The 18,684-nt window shown below is 39.9% G+C and overlaps 1 protein-coding gene across 5 annotated transcripts in view; it reads left to right on the top strand.

Moving 5' to 3' along the window:
• The window catches only part of GTF2I (general transcription factor IIi), a 75,602-nt gene that overhangs the window by 17,001 nt on the left and 39,917 nt on the right, over positions 1-18,684 (top strand). For all 5 annotated transcript variants that reach the window (XR_014714422.1, XM_084651271.1, XM_084651269.1 and 2 more), the window contains exons 4-9: positions 7,664-7,798; positions 8,491-8,674; positions 8,893-8,921; positions 11,103-11,157; positions 11,910-11,953; positions 13,135-13,212. Coding sequence is in view for 4 of the 5 variants with exons in the window: in XM_084651271.1 (XP_084507397.1) it covers positions 7,664-7,798; positions 8,491-8,674; positions 8,893-8,921; positions 11,103-11,157; positions 11,910-11,953; positions 13,135-13,212 (525 nt within the window). In the remaining variant the exon portion in view is untranslated. The remainder of the gene's footprint in view (positions 1-7,663; positions 7,799-8,490; positions 8,675-8,892; positions 8,922-11,102; positions 11,158-11,909; positions 11,954-13,134; positions 13,213-18,684) is intronic.

Here is an 18,684-nt window from a genome sequence, read left to right as displayed (position 1 = left end):
ATATTGCACAGCATTAAGCTATGCTGACAGAAGCATGTTTATATGGTATGAGTGCATCCATACTTGAGGGTTGTCCTGCTTTAATTATATCTGTTTCTAAACTATAGTGGTCTAGCTAAATGGTACAACTTTTGTGTGTAGACAAGGCCGAAGAGATGGCCCACTTAGAATATGCCAGACCATCTTTCAAAAGCTTAATGACCTGTCTTGGAGCTTGTATTTCAACAATCAGTTTGCCCATCAAGAAAAATGGTTTCTTATGGTCCTTACATATTGGCCATTGAAGAATGTAGTTTTGCCTGGCTAAGTGGAGTTTTTGTTAAAAACTAAAAATCATCCTTCACCCTGTCTCCTTTGATTATTAAATATTGCTTGACTGACAGACATATTTCCCTCGCCCACCTTGTGTGTCTCATATCCTGAGACCAACACACCTACAACAACACTGCAAACAGACCTATTTAGTCCATCACAGAAACAGTGGACATACCTGAACAGTGTATTTGCTGCTGTTTAAAATTCTAAATCAGAGCTCATTCTCTCAGCACCCATTCTTTATTCATGGCGGGACTCTCAGTTGTTTAACTGTCATACAGAATTATATACACACACAGCTGCTATAGAAGTAATTATTCTGCTTGATCCGCAGTGAAGTTACTGTTCAACATACAGCATTATAACTTCATTGAAGAATCAAATAGTAGATGAGGTGTTACTGACCCAAGTCCTTATTTAAACACAAATAGCTCTGGTAAATGTGAAACACTAAGAATAAGTATGATAAACACTTGACAGCAAATGAGTTGGATTATGCATGACTTTTGTCATTATGACTGTCCTTCTTTAATTATCTCAATTTTCCACCTTTGAGTGATAATGGCTGCTGCAGCTTGTGCTTTCCTGTTCTCAAGGCGGAATGAAAGAGTAGTGTTGCTCCTTGTGTTGGTTAAGTCGCGTAATTCTATGAATAAAACTTCCAGCTCAAGTCTGGCAGTGTCTGTTGCAGCAAGGCCACAAGGAGGCTTAACTCTCCACCGGATTTCTATTCCTACCCACTTCCTGTGGCAACATGAAGCTACTATTTTTGTGTGTAGTGTAGTAGCACTTGAAGGCCCTATTGTGCTATGAGCTGTACATAGTTCGGTGGTTTTCAACCTTTTTTCATTTGCGGATCCCTAAAAGATTTTGAATGGAGGTGCACTCCCCTTTGGAAATTCAACCTGTGGTCTGCAGACCCCTACCATAGAAGTCTTAGATTAAAAACGGACTGAACAGTATTTAACTATAAATGTTTGCGTGTGCTTGGGGCTAAACTGTGGGCTTCTATGGTAATGACGACACTTCCAGGTTTTGACCTGTAGGTGGGGGTATTCACATACTTTTGATAAGAAAAACAGAATGCCTTTTCTGGAATCTAAAACTTTATTTTCATAAAAAGAAAAGGAGGACTTGTGACACCTTAGAGACTAACAAATTTATTTGAGCATAAGCTTTTGTGAGCTACAGCTCACTGCATCTGATGAAGTGAGCTGTAGCTCACAAAAGCTTATGCTCAAATAAATTTGTTAGTCTCTAAGGTTCCACAAGTCCTCCTTTTCTTTTTGCGGATACAGACTAACATGGCTGCTACTCTGAAACCTGTTTATTTTCATAGTCAGCTTTTGTGGACCCCTTAGACATAGTCTCCGGACCTCCAGGGCTCCACTGATCCCAGGCTGAAAACCATTGATGTAAATATAAAGAAAGGCCATACCCTGAAAAGTTTACCATCTAACAGACAAAGGGAGAGAGACAAGCAGGCACAGCGAGACTGTGATTTGCCCAAGGTCATGCAGAAAGTCAGTGGAAGAGCTGGGAAATGAACTCTGATCTTGTGTCCCAAACCATGCTTTAATCACAAGACCATCTTCTCATAAGGCTTTGCACTCAAGAGACTCGTAGCATACCTCCCTTGCATTGGATTGTGCATAGTGTAAACATAGTTTTTTTTTATGGAAGCACAATATTTTGATGTCCAGTTTATCCAGATACTTCCTTTGTTTCACTCCAGTTTACAGGGTATTCATACTTGTAAAGTGTTCTTGTCTACTACACTAAACCAAGGGAGGATTGTGTTAAGTAGAAAGGATCAACCAGTACAGGACTTTAATAGTGGTGTTACCGGTATCCTTCCCCAAAGGCTTCATGATTTAGATGTGATCAGTCTTTGCCAACCTAAGGACCAGGCGTTCTGTTCCCATACTAGATTTCAGTGATTTCTTTTATTTTAAACAGTTGTCTTATTTTAAAGGAGATGTGCTAACTTTTCATGAAGTTAGTATTCCTAATCTGTGTTACAACCTGTATTTGTGGGAAATTGGCCCTCTCTGACTTAGTGGGGATTTTTGTTGTTTGGGGTGTCTGGTTTTTATTTGGTGCTGATCTCATTAAATCCACCTGCCATCTGGTACCATAAATGCTGTTACCTTTGGATAACAGTTTTGGGATTTTTCTTTCTGCTTGATGGCGGCCTAGTCTGTAAACGAGTCACGATACCCAAGATTGAGGCGCTGTGGAATTCTTACATAAGTTACCAGATGTAAACGAGACTCTACCCTTTTTGTTTGCTTGGCAATATATTGCTAGTTGTTCAGTGCTTCTAGTTTCCCACAGTGGTATTTGTACAAACAATAAACCTTTGGTGTCAAGAATGTTAAAATTGCAGTGCTTCATTGGATGAAACTTTTTCAAACCTAATAGATGTTTCTTCGTGGAATCATTTTGGTTTAGAAGGGATGTAAAACAGACCAGAAGAAGGGATTTATTTATTTATTTTATTTTTGGGGTGTGGGGGAGAAGCAAGACTGAGAAAAGGTCAAATAACTCATATCTAGTACTCTGTGTAAAGGTTGATTTAATTATTCCTAATAAATTAATGTTTGTTCTAGCTTTAACTGTCCCCAGTGATGCTGATTCCACCATCTCCCTTGGCAGCTTGAACTGTTCTTGTAACTAGGGTTTATAACAGTTGTCCTAATATGAAACTCAAAACCAGGGAGGCCTTCTCCCCCCACCCACACCTTTCCCTTTCAGTTAAGATGTGAACATGCAATAAGCATGTTTTGAGACATTAGTAGGTCCTCTAGAAAAACCAGGAAAGGCCAGAATTGATCGTGCCATTTCTCAGGTTAAAAAAAAAAAGGAGGGTGGGGGCAGTGGAAATAAAAATCTCTTGGAAGCCATATTTTTATTCATAAAAGAGCCGAAAAGGCACAAGCTCAGTGTTTAAAAATAATTATTTGCAGGTCACCTTTTAAGCCAGTTGTGTTCTGTATGTTGAGAATATTGATTCCTGATTTGCTTTTACATATGTCGGACAACTAGTTTTCTTTTTTTTAAAGTATGTGTGGACTAAAACGTCGTGGCTGTTAAGTATTTCTGCGTTTCTTTTCATGTCAGATTTGCTTGCTCTTCTTCCCTGTTATGTTGTAGAGCCAGTGTTTTTTTCCTTTGTTTCCACTGCTTCACTCTTTTTTTTTTTTTTTTTTTTTTTGGGTCCCTTTTTGCATCTTTTGTAAATATAGGCAGTGTCTGATAACTAGCAGGGCTCAGGATCTGAGACTCATTTTTGACTATTAGTAATGGGTGTAATTTAGTGGGGCTCTGGTGGTGGAAACGAGTTTAAATTGCAGGTAAACAAACCGGCCTGGCCTACCAGGGGCTTTCCCTGATTAACCCCATTACCTCTTCATGCTACTTTAGTTGCACCTGCTAACAACTATGTAAATCAAGTGCAACAACACCTGATTCTTCCCTTCTAGCTAATATGACTACCACTACCTCATTCCAATAGCATATTTTTTTTATTATTTCTTGTAAACCTTCTGGAATAGTAAGGACAGTGCTAAACTTGTGGTGGTCTTTGAATATACATTATTTCACCATTAGCAGATGCGTTGAATTTTACAAAGATAGCCACTGAACCAGGAACTTATTCATAATGTCAGAATACCAGTGGAGCATAAGAGAAAAGCTTAAGGATTAGTTTCATGCCAGATACTTTTATACTAAGGCACCAGTCCAGTCTTAGCTTGCTCACTCAAAGTTCTCATTGAATGTAATAGGATATTATAGTATATCAGGATTTTGGGATTCAGATGGAGTAAAATGTCTCAAGTTTGAAATCAAGAGTATGGAATGGCTCCCGTCGTGTAAGTAAAGCTACTTAGAAACTTTTCAGTGTAAAGCACTTTATTTTAATGGGTAGAGGTTTTAGTTGTAATACCTGTTGATCAATTTGGATTTCCTTGCTGTATATTTAAAGGACATTCTTTGTACAGTAAAAGCTGCTTTATCCGTCACTTCACCAATCAGAAAGCTTTATACACGGCATTTCTGATCTTCATTGAAATTCCAGTTTATAGTCCCATTGGTGTGGGGCCGGCAGAGGGTTGGGGCGTGGGAAGGGGTGTGGAGCACGAGCTCTGGGAGGAAGTTTGGGTGAAGGAGGGGGCTTGCGCGCAGAGCCTGTGCCCCACATCCCCTTCTGCACCCAAACTCTGTCCCTCTTAGTTAACCAGCATTTTTCAGTTACCGGCGCCCCCGATTCTCCCAACATGCCAGTAAAAACAGCTTTTACTGGAGTTACTTTGTGTGCGTATATTACTAGTGCAAATAGTGACATACCATTCTGTAACTTACTGGCATTCTTTTATGTCACTCAGAAGCTAATTTTAACTGTAAACCCACTTATCAAGTTAACACAGCACATTGAAGAACACCTGCAAATAAACAAATAAAATACTAGATAACTGTAGTTCACCACAGGTATCTTGACTGTGTGCAGAACATAGGGTGCAGACATTGACTCTCAGCTGTACAGCAAGAATGCAAGATGATTAAAGGGACAGAGTCAACTTGAAAATCACAGTGGCAGCTGAAGTTTTTATCTGTTCTTGTTACAAGCAGCACCTAGGAATACCTTAAATGAAAGAAATTGGAGGATTTTGATTCCCATCCCCCCATCACTTTTATTTACTTCCTCCATTTGACAGTACTTTCTGCACAGTCCATTCCAAACTGGTGCTATTGGTTCTTTTCACTTCCTTTTCCAGACTTTGGGCTAATTTCACTCTCATGTACTGTTATAGAGGTAGCAGGCAGAAAGCTACTGTAAATACACTCCTCTTCAAGCTTTATTGGTAGTAACAGCAATGAAGATGGTGCTAAGCAGGCAGGTGTGCGTGCAGAGAGAAAAGAAAGAATAGTGGACCTGAATCTGGTGGTGGTTGGTTGTCTCAGGTACGCTCAGAAGAACCCTCCTGAACAAAATTAGGGTAGCAGAAGAACCCTTACAAAACTTTTTTTAAAAAAAGGAAAATATCTTTTTGAGAGTCAGAACACTCTAAAATAGTGCGTTCTATGAGAAAACCGCTCCTTTTAGAGCAATATGATCAGTGGCACATTGTTCTTATACTAGCTTAGAACTCTTCCATTCTAGTGCCAAATAAAGCAACCTAAAAAATGATAAACAAGGTTCAGTGCTATCAACCTGCTATCAACCTGGGTCCAAATTTCTGGCTAATCAGTGCTAGCCATTCATGCTTTGTTTTTGGTTTTTTTTGTCATAGGACAACCTATGGTATAATGTAATCTGCCATAAGTATAATGCAGATTCATAGCGGAATGTAACAACTCTCTTCATAATTGATTGTCTTTTGTTAAGCCTACCATTGCTTGTCTCAAGTAACTGCAAAGTGCTATTAAACACTCTCATAAAATCACACAACAATATCTTCATTTGGTTGACAAGGGAAGTTTATATTTGCATTATCCCTATTTAGATTATAGCTTAATGAGGCAGGGACAATGTAATCTTCTGGGTTTTGTTTTGATTTTTATAATAAAATGCTAAGCACACTATTGACACTTAACAAATAAGCTACTGTTTCTTTTTCAGTAGAATAGTTTTTCATCTGAAAAAAATCAGTGGTGCAGCTAACAATACTTTGAACTTCTATAGTACCTTTTGATCCAAGAATCTAGGAGCACACATTAGAAACAGCCATTAATTTAATCTCCACAGAACTTCACTGAGGTAGGTAAGTATTAGTCCCCTTTTCTATTATTTGTAGTAGCACATAGAATGTGCTCGGTATTGTCTCTACGCAGGAAGAAACAGTCCCAGGTGATTTAAGTGTTCAACTCCCGTACTCTGAGTGGGAGCTGGACACTTCAGTGCCCTTTGGAGATTTTCAAAGACATGAAGAAGGCAAGTGACTTGGAGGGTAGAGGTGATATGTATAGTTAACTATGTAGAATTTTATGTAGATTACTTGTAGATTTTTATTAAATATACATCACCTATTCCTGATCAATCCACAACAGTGTTCCCTCTAACTTTTCCCACACATGTGGAATGAATTTTGTTATGTGAGACGCATCCACCCTCCTAGCTCTCTGTCCCCGCAGAGCACCTCGGCTGGGGCGGGGAGATGCACCTCTTCCCCGGCCCCTGTGCTGGGGCTGGGTTGGGGCCAGGACAGGGGCGCCTCTACCCCGTCTACAGCATGTCCAGGGCAGGTCTGTGCTGGGGCCGGCGGGGAGAGGTGCCTCTCCCTGCTGCGGCAGGTCTGGAGCTTCGAGAGACGCATCTCTCCTCGCCGCAGCCCTGAGCCCCTGCACAGGGTTTAATAGGCAGCTGCACAGCCACGTGGCCGTGCAGTTTAGAGGGAACTTGGATCCACAGCCTATTCTTGATGACCAACTTTGTGTAGGCATTCTGATATTTTTTTTCTTTCAAAAATTAGAAAGACTAAATGTTAATTTCTTTCTTTTTGCTGAAGGATCTTAGTAAATGTTTGGAATACGTGAATGATGTCATTAGAACACAAAGCTGCAGTCTGAAATGTAGCTCTCTCCTATCCATCATATATGGTTGAGGGGGTTAACATCCATCACACCTCATGTGGGTGGTGGATGGTATTTTTTATTTTGTTTTTGCTCAGAGAATAGGACAATGAATACAGTTTAGATCTGGTTATTTTCAGTTCCATGCGCTAACAGCTTGACAGTACTCGCTCCCATTCAGCCATAGCAGACACATGCTTAATTTAACAAGTCTTTTGAAAAGATGAAAGAGCTGCACTGCATACAAGCCGTTGTACTGAGAAAGCCGTATCCCTTCCTTCAGAAAGAATCAGTTAAGCATTATGCAACATAAACAGAACAAGGTTTAATGTAACTACCGAATAAGACGTCAGAACTAAAACCTGACGGCTGACATGCTCCTCAGATATAGGCATTTTAAGTTCCTTCATGGCTGCTTCAGAGTCTTTTTTTACTTGGTAGTATTGCACTGCCTTTCTGTTAAACTGTTCCTCCGTGTTTTTTACCTCTTTATGCAAAAACAACCAGCTTAGATGTCTCTTAGTTCATCATCATCTTTGCAGTTTGTTCTAATGTTGATGATATTTATGACCTTCATGAATACAATATAATAATGCTGGCATAAACACCTATGGCCCACCTGTTTATCAGCATAGGAACAGATTTGCTTTTAAGGCATATGTACTGTTCTTGTTCTATGTCATATTAACCGCTTTCTTCCAGATGGGCAACAGATGAGTTTTTAAGGGATTTGGGATTGGGATTTGTGTTCTGATTGTTACCAAATAATTTGCAGGTGTTTCTGAAGAGGAAAAGGCTGCTGAACTACAGAAAACAAAGACGACGTCACTTGTAAACAGGCTGACAGTGGATATTGTAGAAATGGAAGCTCTCCGAAAGTCTGTAGAGGATTTCTTCTGCTTTTGTTATGGTAAGCGCTTAAACTAATTTTTAAAAATCTGAAATAACACTCTTCCTGGGACAACTAAACCATCATTAAAGTAGGATGGAGAGTGGCTTATAGTTTCTGCCTTCAGTCTAGACTACTGCTGAGGTAATGAGCTTAATTTTTCAGTAGTTCTAAAGTGTATTTAAACTCCAAAGAGTTTGCTGTCTTATACATGTTTCACTGCACATGAACATTCTGAATGTTCCATGGAGCAGCTTTCTTTTAAGCAAGAACGAAATATGTAACCTAATGGTAATTCTCTGCACTGTCAACTGTGCAACTTGTGCTTAATTTCTGATCCATGTCTGAGTCCTGTTTTACCCTATCCCCAAAGCAATCAAGGTCTTGGAGTGTTGTAGGGGAAGTATGTTCCTCTCCAGAGGAAGAATTATGGTTTCCATCTTTTAGCTAACATTGCATCATGTTACTCAGTGAAGATCTTCTTTGGTCAATTAGGAAGTGGCTTTGAAGGAAGCCTCATGCTGCATTCCACCTTGAGAAGAATGGTAACAGAAATAGCAGACCATAGGGTGGGAATGTACAACAGGGAAGAAGATGGTTCAGAGACATGGGTAGAAACTTAGGACTTGGAAGAAGGAAGGCAAAAATATGAAAGCCTAATTTGTTGTATTTAATCTTACGTATTTTTTGTTTCCCAACAATTTATTTTACAGGTAAAGCTTTAGGGAAGTCCACGGTAGTCCCTGTGCCATATGACAAGATTCAAAGGGACCAGTCTGCAGTGGTAGTGCAGGGCCTTCCTGAAGGACTTGCATTTAAACATCCTGCAAATTATGATGTGACAACACTGAAATGGATTTTGGAAAACAAATCAGGGATCTCATTTGTGATCAAAAGGTTACATTCTTTCCCTTTTATGGGTTTGTCCATTTAAATCAGAACAGCTAATTGATATTTTTCTGTGGGTACCTTAAATTCTACAATTTTTAAAAATTATGCGCATATACTGTCTGTTACATGAAGCATTCAGTGTTTGTATTTAAATGTCTTACTACCAAATGGGTAATGATATTACTTTTTAGGTAAGAGATTTTTCTTTCTTTGTGTTAATGCAGGCCTTTCCTAGAGCCAAAGAAACACCTAGGTAAGTATCAAGTCGTTTGCAGTAAACAAAACATGAAAATTATCATTAGAATATATATTTTTATCTTCAATTCTTTGTGGGAGTTAGGGCACCTATAAACAAATCTATAAGTATTCTGTTTGGCAGAAATGCCTAGATTGTGGTTTGACTATTCACTCAGTTATGGAACCATTCTGTTTTCCTTTGTGCCTTCTACCGAGAACCACTGACTGGGGAGAGAATTCATTCCAATACGTTCAATCCTCCTACAGTACTCGTCTTACTGTAAATCAAGTATTATCCCCATTATAGAGAAGGGAAAACTGATCTACAGAACGGCCAGGTGACTTGCCTAAAACTCCATAGAGAGTCACTGTCAGACCGGGGATTAACACTCATGGGTTCCTCTCTCCCAGTGCTTCAGTTGGACCACGGTTCTCTGATTGCTTATTGGAGGCCCATGCATCATCTGTAGACATGTGTTTTATGGACATAATGGAGTATGCCGATTCCAAGAATCAATGCAAGTGTGTTTGCATGTGTTGGGGAAGGGACTTCTTTAAGCAACAGCTGACTTGTTAGGAGCAAGAATTTCATGCCAGCGTATTTAAAGCCAATACAGAGCCCCATGTTTGCTGCTCCCCACTGTGAAGGGCTACCACAGGGCTTCCATCTTGCAGAGGGCATTGCTTAGGTTCTCCATTAGGGATAAATTTCACTTTTGAAAACAATGTCCTGCTCCACACAAAGTCTGATTTGCAGGGCAGTGTAGACGCACCTTTAGACATGTAAGATCTTGATGTAATAGAAATGGCAAAGATTCCCTTAATGACCAAAATGATGTAAAGGTAAGATTCAGTATGCTTAAGAACTATGTAGAAACGTCCATAATTCCTATTCCAATAATATTTATGCACCTAACCGCAATATAGAAACGGTAGCAAGATTGCCAAAACAGACTGGATAGTTTAATAATGTTGAGACATAGCATCAGTTTAGCTTTGTTGTTATGACTTCCAGTAACAATGATGATGGGGATAGATAAAATGTTTACATTTAATAAAAGACATTCTAATATTGTATTAGTGTTGCTTTTTAGGCTATAAACCAGAGGTAGGCAAACTACGGCCGCGGGCCACATCCGGCCCTTGAGCTCCTGCTCAGGAGCAGGGTCGGGGGCTGCTCCACACACGCATGTTGCGGCTCCTGGAGTCAGCAGCATGTCCCCCCTCCAGCTCCTATGTTTAGGGGCAGCCCGGGCTCCGCGTGCTGCCCCCCCACCCCAGCGCCACCGCCCCCACCCCAGCGCCACTGCCCCCACAGCTCCCAATGGCCGGGAACAGTGGCCAATAGGAGCTGCAGGAGCAGTACCTGAGGACTGGGCAGCACGCAGACCCGCCTGGCCGCACCTCGGCATAGGAGCCGGAGTGGGGACACACTGCTGCTTCCGGGAGCTGCTTGAGGTAAGCACCGCCTGAGCCCCTGCCCCAGCCCTGATCCCTCTCCCTCCCTCTGAACCCCTTGATCCCAGCCCAGATCACCCTCCTGCACCCCAAATCCCTCATCCCCAACCCCACTCCAAAACCCGCACCTCCAGCCGGAGCCCTCATCCCCTCCCTCCCCCTCCGCACCCCAACCCTCTACCCCAGTCTGGAGCCCCCCTGAACTCCTCATTTCTGGCCCCATCCCAGAGCCCGCACCCCCAGCCAGAGCCCATGCCCCAGGGGATTCTGTCCCAGCCTTGATCCTTCCCTCCAAATCCCTCTGTCCCAGCCCGGATCACCCTCCAAATCCCAAATTCCTCATCCCCAGCCCCACTCCAAAGCCTGCACCTCTAGCCAGAGCCCACCCCCCCAATCCCACACCTCCCATGCTGTCCCAGCCTAGAGCCCCCTCCCATACCCTGAACTTCTCTTTTCAGCCCTACCCCAGAACCCGCGCCCCCAACCGCAATTTCATGAGCATTCATGGCCCACCATACAGTTTCCATACCCAGTGGCCCTCAGGCCAAAAAGTTTGCCCACCCCTGCTATAAACAGTAACAACAACGAATCTCTTATAAAAGCACAAGCTCTCTAATTTGTGAAACTGAAATTAAATCTTGTTTAGCAAAACAGTATTAATTTATCTTTGTGGCATTTTAAACTTGTATATAATGTAAATGGCGTATAAGAAAACTATAAATTGTATCTTCATTTTCAGGAGCTCATGTGACTGTTACAGATTCTACACGCACAGTTACACCACCAAGTGGAAGGTAAAATGTCTTTTTCCTATTGAAACTATTGTAACAGTTGTGACCTTTTTTTTCTGTCTCTGATAAATATAGCGCCTTAAAAAAGAGAGAGAAAATGAGAACACTCCATAAACTTTTATGGTTTTCAGTGTCTAGTATGTATTTTTATATGGCATTTATATGGATACATTTTTTTTTTCTGTCTGGATAACCTTTGCTTACCTAAGATCAAAAATGGCATGTGTCAAACTTCCTCTTACTCTTGGCTACGTGTATATGTATATCAGTTTCATTTCAGTCTACATGAGTTGTATATAATAACATAATTAATATGTTACCATTCAGTAACGAGTTTGTCTTGTGCAGCAGTATGTCACAAGTATGTCCATCAAGCTTATTCCTTCCCACTGTCTCTTCTATTGAATGTCATACAATTTTACCATTTGGCAGTGTCTGGAACAAGTTGGAAATTCATTAATGTAAAATGTGTGTTGCAAAATGCAAATTTTAATGGAGTTATGTGCTTCTAAATAAACATCTTACTAAAAATAGTGCAGTTCTGTAATACTAAATATGTCTTAAAGAAGTTGGGTAGGGAATGAATGATATTGAAAGCCACATAAAATACTCCAGAATAGCTATTACGTGGCACTATGAATTTTTTCTCTTAACTACTTTATATCAATTCCAAGTTATTAGATAATACAAGCACTTCAGAAACTTCCATAAGCATGTTGTTGTTTCTTCTTTTTTAATTTTTTTTTTTCCTTTAGTGGCCCTCCTGTCCAAGTAAAAACAGAACCAAATGAGGATTCTGGTATGTAACTGTTTGCACTTCTTTGCAAAACATTCTGAGCAAGCAGCCTTAATTTCAAGTGGTTGCATTTAGATAGCGGTAGAGAGTGCAAACAGAAAAGCATGAGAACAGCAGCAATTGACTGCAATGAATATATTAACAAACCCCTTCCTTCATCTAACCAAACTATAGCCTAATGGTTAAGTACTATAGGATTTAGTCGGTCAAAAGTATCCATTTTGAGGACTGAGAAATGATGTTTTATAAAATTTTATAGGTTGTCTAATAAAATTGTACTAATGACAATGTCATAAGATTGTAGGTAGATGGGGAAGAAGTTGTGATCTATTCCTCCCATTTTTCTTTAGTTTTCTACATCGTTTGGGTGGAGGGAAGAATTAACTAGCCCTGTCAGCTATAATATTCAGTCCTAACATATGGGCTTAATATCCCTTCATGTTTATCCTAGATAGTGTAAATTCACAGGTGCTGTATAGATAGATAGATGATTTTTAGCTCACTTAATACAGACAAAGAGTTAGTTTGCATTCTTGTTTTTATAAAGTAATCAGTCAGAGAGACTGAAATGAAGAAGAGTTGTCAAATCTTTGCTGCAAATGTTGCTAGAACATTTGCAGCATTATTAATGCTATTCTCTTGGGGTGGTAATCTTCCTCTAGTCAAAATGTTTTGAAAACATTTCGGAACCAATTTGATGACCTGCTGAGAGCATTGCTTAGCAGAATGTAGACCAGTTCAAGGCCCTACAGTGCTGCTGCACACAGCAAAATGATTCAGTTCCAGAAATCTCTAGATTTCAAATGAATTCAGTTTGTATAAACATAAGTGAGCAAAAATTAGTTTAGAAGTGCCATGTGCGTAGGAGGGGGATGCAAAACTTTTGTGATTGTGTACAAGAAGGGAAGAGCCCAGCTTGACTTTTTGGATCCAAGGTTGAGTTTGCAGGGCTAGCAGGTTAGAAAAAAGAAATAGGGTAAATTGAGCCTATTTGATAGGGAAGTTATTGAGATGAAAGAAACCTGGAACCCCACTATGCCATTTTTAAAAAATAGTAACTTATTACATTACTTCAAACCGGTTGCTCCTCTTTGTGTGATAAAGACAAGCCAGAATTTTGGTTTTGAATCCCTTTATCATGTGTCTGCATATGTGACTGGGTGACTTTTCCATTGCTTCTGCAGGAATTTCACTAGAGATGGCAACAGTAACAGTAAAAGAGGAATCAGAGGATCCTGACTACTATCAGTATAATATTCCAGGTAATATTAGCTTGCATATATTTTGTCTCATAAGATGGTGTATCTAAGTGTGACAACTGCTGTTTTTTCCTGTCTTTAGACACATTGTAGTTGCGTAGCTAAACTAGACTTATTTGTTCTAATACAAAACCTCCATGCTTGTAGCCATTTAAGTAACTCTCAATGAAGGAAATAGGCATACAGCTACTGCAACAGAATCCCCCCTCCCCCCCGGCAGGTAAATGACATTATAGATCACTGAAAGTAAGCTAGTATTAAATAACTACATTGAGCTGGTAGAATTGTGGAAGAACGCTAGAATATGTTTTGCTTTGGTGACAGGCTTGCAAATGTAACCTCAGTGACAACTTTTTGTCACCTTTTTACTACGCAGTGTGCTAAAGGCTGTCTGGCTTAAAGCTTCATCTACCATAAAAATTGAATTGCCTAAAACTGGTTAAATTTTTTTAATTGCAAAAATGTCAGTAAATCTGACAGCATTTTTCATTGATTGCTGTTTGTAGTGATCCAATTTTGATTTTGTTTTCTGAATTTTCAAATATTTTTTACATTTTTCTGATTTGTGAAAAAAATCCATCATGTGAAGCAGCTGACCGATCAGGATTGGCAAGAACAAAAACAAATTAAAAAAACCCCAACAAACAAAAATCATTTTTAGGCATGGTAGAATTCAATTTTTATTTTTTATAATTTTAACCTATAATATTGATGTATGCAGTGTTATAGCTGTGTCCATCACAGGATATTAGAGAGACAAGGTGGGTGAGGTAATATTTCTTTTTTTTCCCATTTCTGGTAAAAGTTAGTGTGAAAGATTAAAATTTTCAGTTGTGGGAGATTATGGGGGCTCAGACAGTAATTACTTAATGATGGTAGATATTGAGATTCAAAAAGTTAAAGCTTCATAACCAATAAAACACAAATTGTCAATATCATATGTCAAAATATATAGGTAAATAACCTTAAATCAAACTCAAGTTCTCAAGCAGTATTTTTCTTTCTTTGCCTGTCTGTAAACTTTGAGTATCATTGATGGAAATATTTTTTCATTGCTTTGGGTGTGAAATCAGTGAAATCAATGTTTATTGACATTTTACTGATTAAAAAAAACCTGCTTATTCCAAGACTAAACATTTTGCAGAACAAAGTCATGCAAGAATATTTGTGTTAAGGTTTCTGTTAGATTTCTGAAAAAGAGAAAACTTCAAATATATCAAAGTTTTTGCTAAAACTTTTCAAATTTTGGAAAAGGAGGCTACTTTTTGATGGGAGGAAAAAAATTATTCAGGATATTTCGACCTACGTATAAATCTAAGGATCTTTTCAAATTTTGGAAAAGGAGGCTACTTTTTGATGGGAGGAAAAAAATTATTCAGGATATTTCGACCTACGTATAAATCTAAGGATCTTTTTTAGCTGTTTACAGCTTTGTCCAGCTTGTGCCTATGGGGCTTAAATCTTGCATATTAGTCTCAGCCTGGGAACCATGATATTACTGCTCATGCTCAGAATTTAGATGTAAAATCTATGGAGTAGGGACTGTCTTTGATATGTTTATACAGTGCCCAGCACAATGGAGCCAAGGACTCTAGGTGCTGCTATAAAACAAACAAGAATCAGATCCAGATTTTGACAAAAGTAATCAGTCGTTATTTTTTAGAACCAAATTGTGCCCTCTGTATGATGTACAACTCTCATTGGCTTCCTTGGGAGATGTATGCATGCATCTCGGGAGGGAAATTTAGACCTTAGTATAAAATGTAATCTGATTATATTTTTAACAATCAGTATTGAAACAGACTTCACAACTACCCCAGTCTCCTTGCATACATAGCAACACATAGTGATGCAGTATGTTTGCATGAGTTAGGGAAAAACCATATATTCAGTAACTCTCTGCTAGGAACTAAGCAAAAGAACTAAAGCAACTGCCCAAACAGAGCAAAAAAGCCTTGCACCCTAAAGGTTTGTGTATATCTTCAGCAATATTGTTTGTCTGGTGAAAAGTAAGTGATGGAAAAGTTTGTTTTTACATAAAAATAACTGACTATGAATTCCTCACTCTGCAATCAGTATTCCAAAGTACTGAAGGTTACTTCAAACAAGCCAATTATCCCACCAGCCTAACTAATGCAGTCTTCGAAGATACCAGAGATGCCTTGAAATTAAAACAAAGAGAACTGAAAACAAAGGGAAAAGGCTGCAAACAAAATGCATCTGACAAAGTGACCAATGAGCTTGTAAACCAGTTATACTTGACAAATCAGCTTGGACCACACAGTGCCAATTCCCTTCAAAACACAAAGTGGCTGAATAATATAATGTGTTTCGGAATTCGAGGGAATGATGAAATGAGGCAACTAAAATGGGGAGACATCCAACTGAAGCTAGAAGAAGAATGACCCTCTTGACTTTAGACTGATAAATTCAAAAGGTTACACTCACCGTAAAAATACAGAAAGATGTCCAGTTCTAACTACAGATATTTTTTCTCCAGTGGAGATCATCCAGAATGCGAGAAGGAAGTGTCTTATTTTATCTTGCTAAAAATTGTAAATCCAGTTTGCAACAACTTGACCTTCAGTGGTACAAGACCCAGTCACTGGGAATGCATTTAATAGAATCCATCTTAAAAACTATTATAGAAAAAGCAGGAATTCATACAGAAAGGAAAATAACAAACCACACTGTGACAAAACACTTAATATAGAAATTAAATGGCCATCAGATATAATTAACTGGCACAATGCAGATAAATGGATACAGGCCATTTCAAAGCATAAGTGACTCATCAAAAGTTCTTCCACTGTTGTATACAGTGTTGTTTTAGCCATGTTGATCCCAGGATATTACCTTACCCACCTTGTGTCTCTGATATTTTTTTATTGGACTATCTTCTATTGGTGAGAGTCAAGCTTTCGAGCTTTCACAGAGCTCTTCTTCAAGTCTGGGAAATGTCAGCTAAATACAAGTGGAACTGATGGTTTAGCATAAGTAGTTAATATGCATGTCAAGGGACCATTTTAGATGAAGTGGCCTGTTAACACCCCTTCAATCATAGGGAGGAAAGGAAGGCAGAAGGGGGGGCGGGAGGAAGCAGTGGGGGAGGGCATAGAGTTGAGTAGTTGGGTTATAGATTGTTGTACTAAGTCAGTAATCCAGTGTGTCTATTCAGTCCATGATTTCTAGTGTCTAGCAGAGATGAATTTAAGCTCCCAGGCTTGTTTTTGAAAATGTTGTGCAGGTTTCCTTTGAGGATGAGATCTGATAAGTCAGATATAGAGTGATCAATGTGAAAAGTTTCAGAGTAGCAGCCGTGTTAGTCTGTATCCACAGAAAGAAAAGGAGGACTTGTGGCACCTTAAAGACTAACAAATTTATTTGAGCATAAGCTTTTGTGAGCTACAGCTTATGCTTAAATAAATTTGTTAGTTTCTAAGGTGCCACATGTCGTCCTTTTCTTTTTGTGAAAACTGTTCACCCACAAGTGTTGTGGTGTTTTTGTCTTTTATCATTGTCCTGTGTGAGTTCATTCGAGAGTGTAGTGATTGTCTAGTTTCACCCACATAGTTGCAACTAAATGCTATAGGGGTGTTTAGTGCACTGGATGAAGTACACCACATCTTGTGATAGGCATTGTAGTACTTCTGGATCTTGAAAGGTGTGGGGGTGGGGGGTGGGGTTTGATCATTCTATCAGTGGAGCTGTGTCTACAGGTTTTGCATCTGTTGTTCTGGCAGGGTCTGATGCCACTTGGAGTTGGTGTGTCCTGGGTCTGGGGAGCTTGCTTCTGATAAGCTTGGAGAGGTTCAGAAGTTGTTTAAAGCCCAGAAGAGGGGGTTCAGGAAAGATTTCTTTCACGATGGGGTCCCCTTGAGTATGAATTGTAGTTGTTTAATACCCTGTATGGGTTCCAGTGTGGGTCGGAGCGGGGGTTATTTCTGTATTGAAGCTTTTCACAAAATGATTCCTCTATGAGCTTGTCTACACTGCCACTTACAGTGCCTGAAACTTGCAGTGCTCAGGGGGGTGAAAAGGGGTTGGAGGCTTTGCCAGCTTTCACCCAGACCACACCACACGATCCATTGTCTACAGCCAAGCTCTACAATACAACCGCATTTGCTCCAACCCCTCAGACAGAGACAAACACCTACAAGATCTCTCCCAAGCATTCTTACAACTACAGTTACCCACCTGCTGAAGTGAAGAAACAGGTTGACAGAGCCAGAAGAGTACCCAGAAGTCACCTACTACAGGATAGGCCCAACAAAGAAAATAACAGAACGCCACTAGCCATCACCTTCAGCCCCCAACTAAAACCTCTCCAACGCATCATCAAGGATTTACAACCTATCCTGAAGGATGATCCATCACTCTCACAGATCTTGGGAGACAGGCCAGTCCTTGCTTACAGACAGCCCCGCAACCTGAAGCAAATACTCACCAGCAACCACACAACAGAACCACTAACCCAGGAACTTATCCTTGTAACAAAGCCCGTTGCCAACTGTGTCCACATATCTATTCAGGGGACACCATCATAGGGACTAATCACATCAGCCACACTATCAGAGGCTCGTTCACCTGCACATCTACCAATGTGATATATGCCATCATGTGCCCGCAATGCCCCTCTGCCATGTACATTGGCCAAACTGGACAGTCTCTACGTAAAAGAATAAATGGACACAAATCAGACTTCAAGAATTATAACATTCAAAAACCAGTCGGAGAACACTTCAATCTCTTTGGTCACTCGATTACAGACCTAAAAGTGGCAATTCTTCAACAAAAGAACTTCAAAAACAGACTCCAGTGAGAGACTGCTGAATTGGAATTAATTTGCAAACTGGATACAATTAACTTAGGCTTGAATAAAGACTGCGAGTGGATGTGTCATTACACAAAGTAAAACTATTTCCCCATATTTATTCCGCCCACCCTCCGCTGTTCCTCAGACGTTCTTGTCCACTGCTAGAAATGGCCCACCTTGATTATCACTACAAAAGGTTGTTCCTCCTCCTCCCCCCACCCCCCGCTCTCCTGCTGGTAATATCTCACCTTACCTGATCACTCTCATTACAGTAAAAAGAAAAGGAGTACTTGTGGCACCTTAGAGACTAACAGATTTCTCTAAGGTGCCACAAGTACTCAAGTACTCCTTTTCTTTTTGCGAATACAGACTAACATGGCTGCTACTCTGAAACCTCTCATTTGTGTGTATGGTAACACCCATTGTTTCATGTTCTCTGTGTATATAAATCTCCCCACTGTATTTTCCTCTGAATGTATCCGATGAAGTGAGCTGTAGCTCACGAAAGCTTATGCTGAAATACATTTGTTAGTCTCTAAGGTGCCACAAGTCCTCCTTTTCTTTTTATAATATGTGCTAACTACTTATGCTAAACAATCTGTTCCACCTTGCATTTAACTGAGACACTCAAAATACCTTTCCCAGACCTGAAGAAGAGC

Source organism: Lepidochelys olivacea, assembly GCF_965140295.1.
Source record: "Lepidochelys olivacea isolate rLepOli2 genome assembly, chromosome: 17".
Taxonomy (NCBI): Eukaryota; Metazoa; Chordata; order Testudines; family Cheloniidae; genus Lepidochelys; species Lepidochelys olivacea.
Note: the sequence above shows the minus strand (reverse complement) of the source record. Positions and strands in the feature narration are given on the sequence as shown.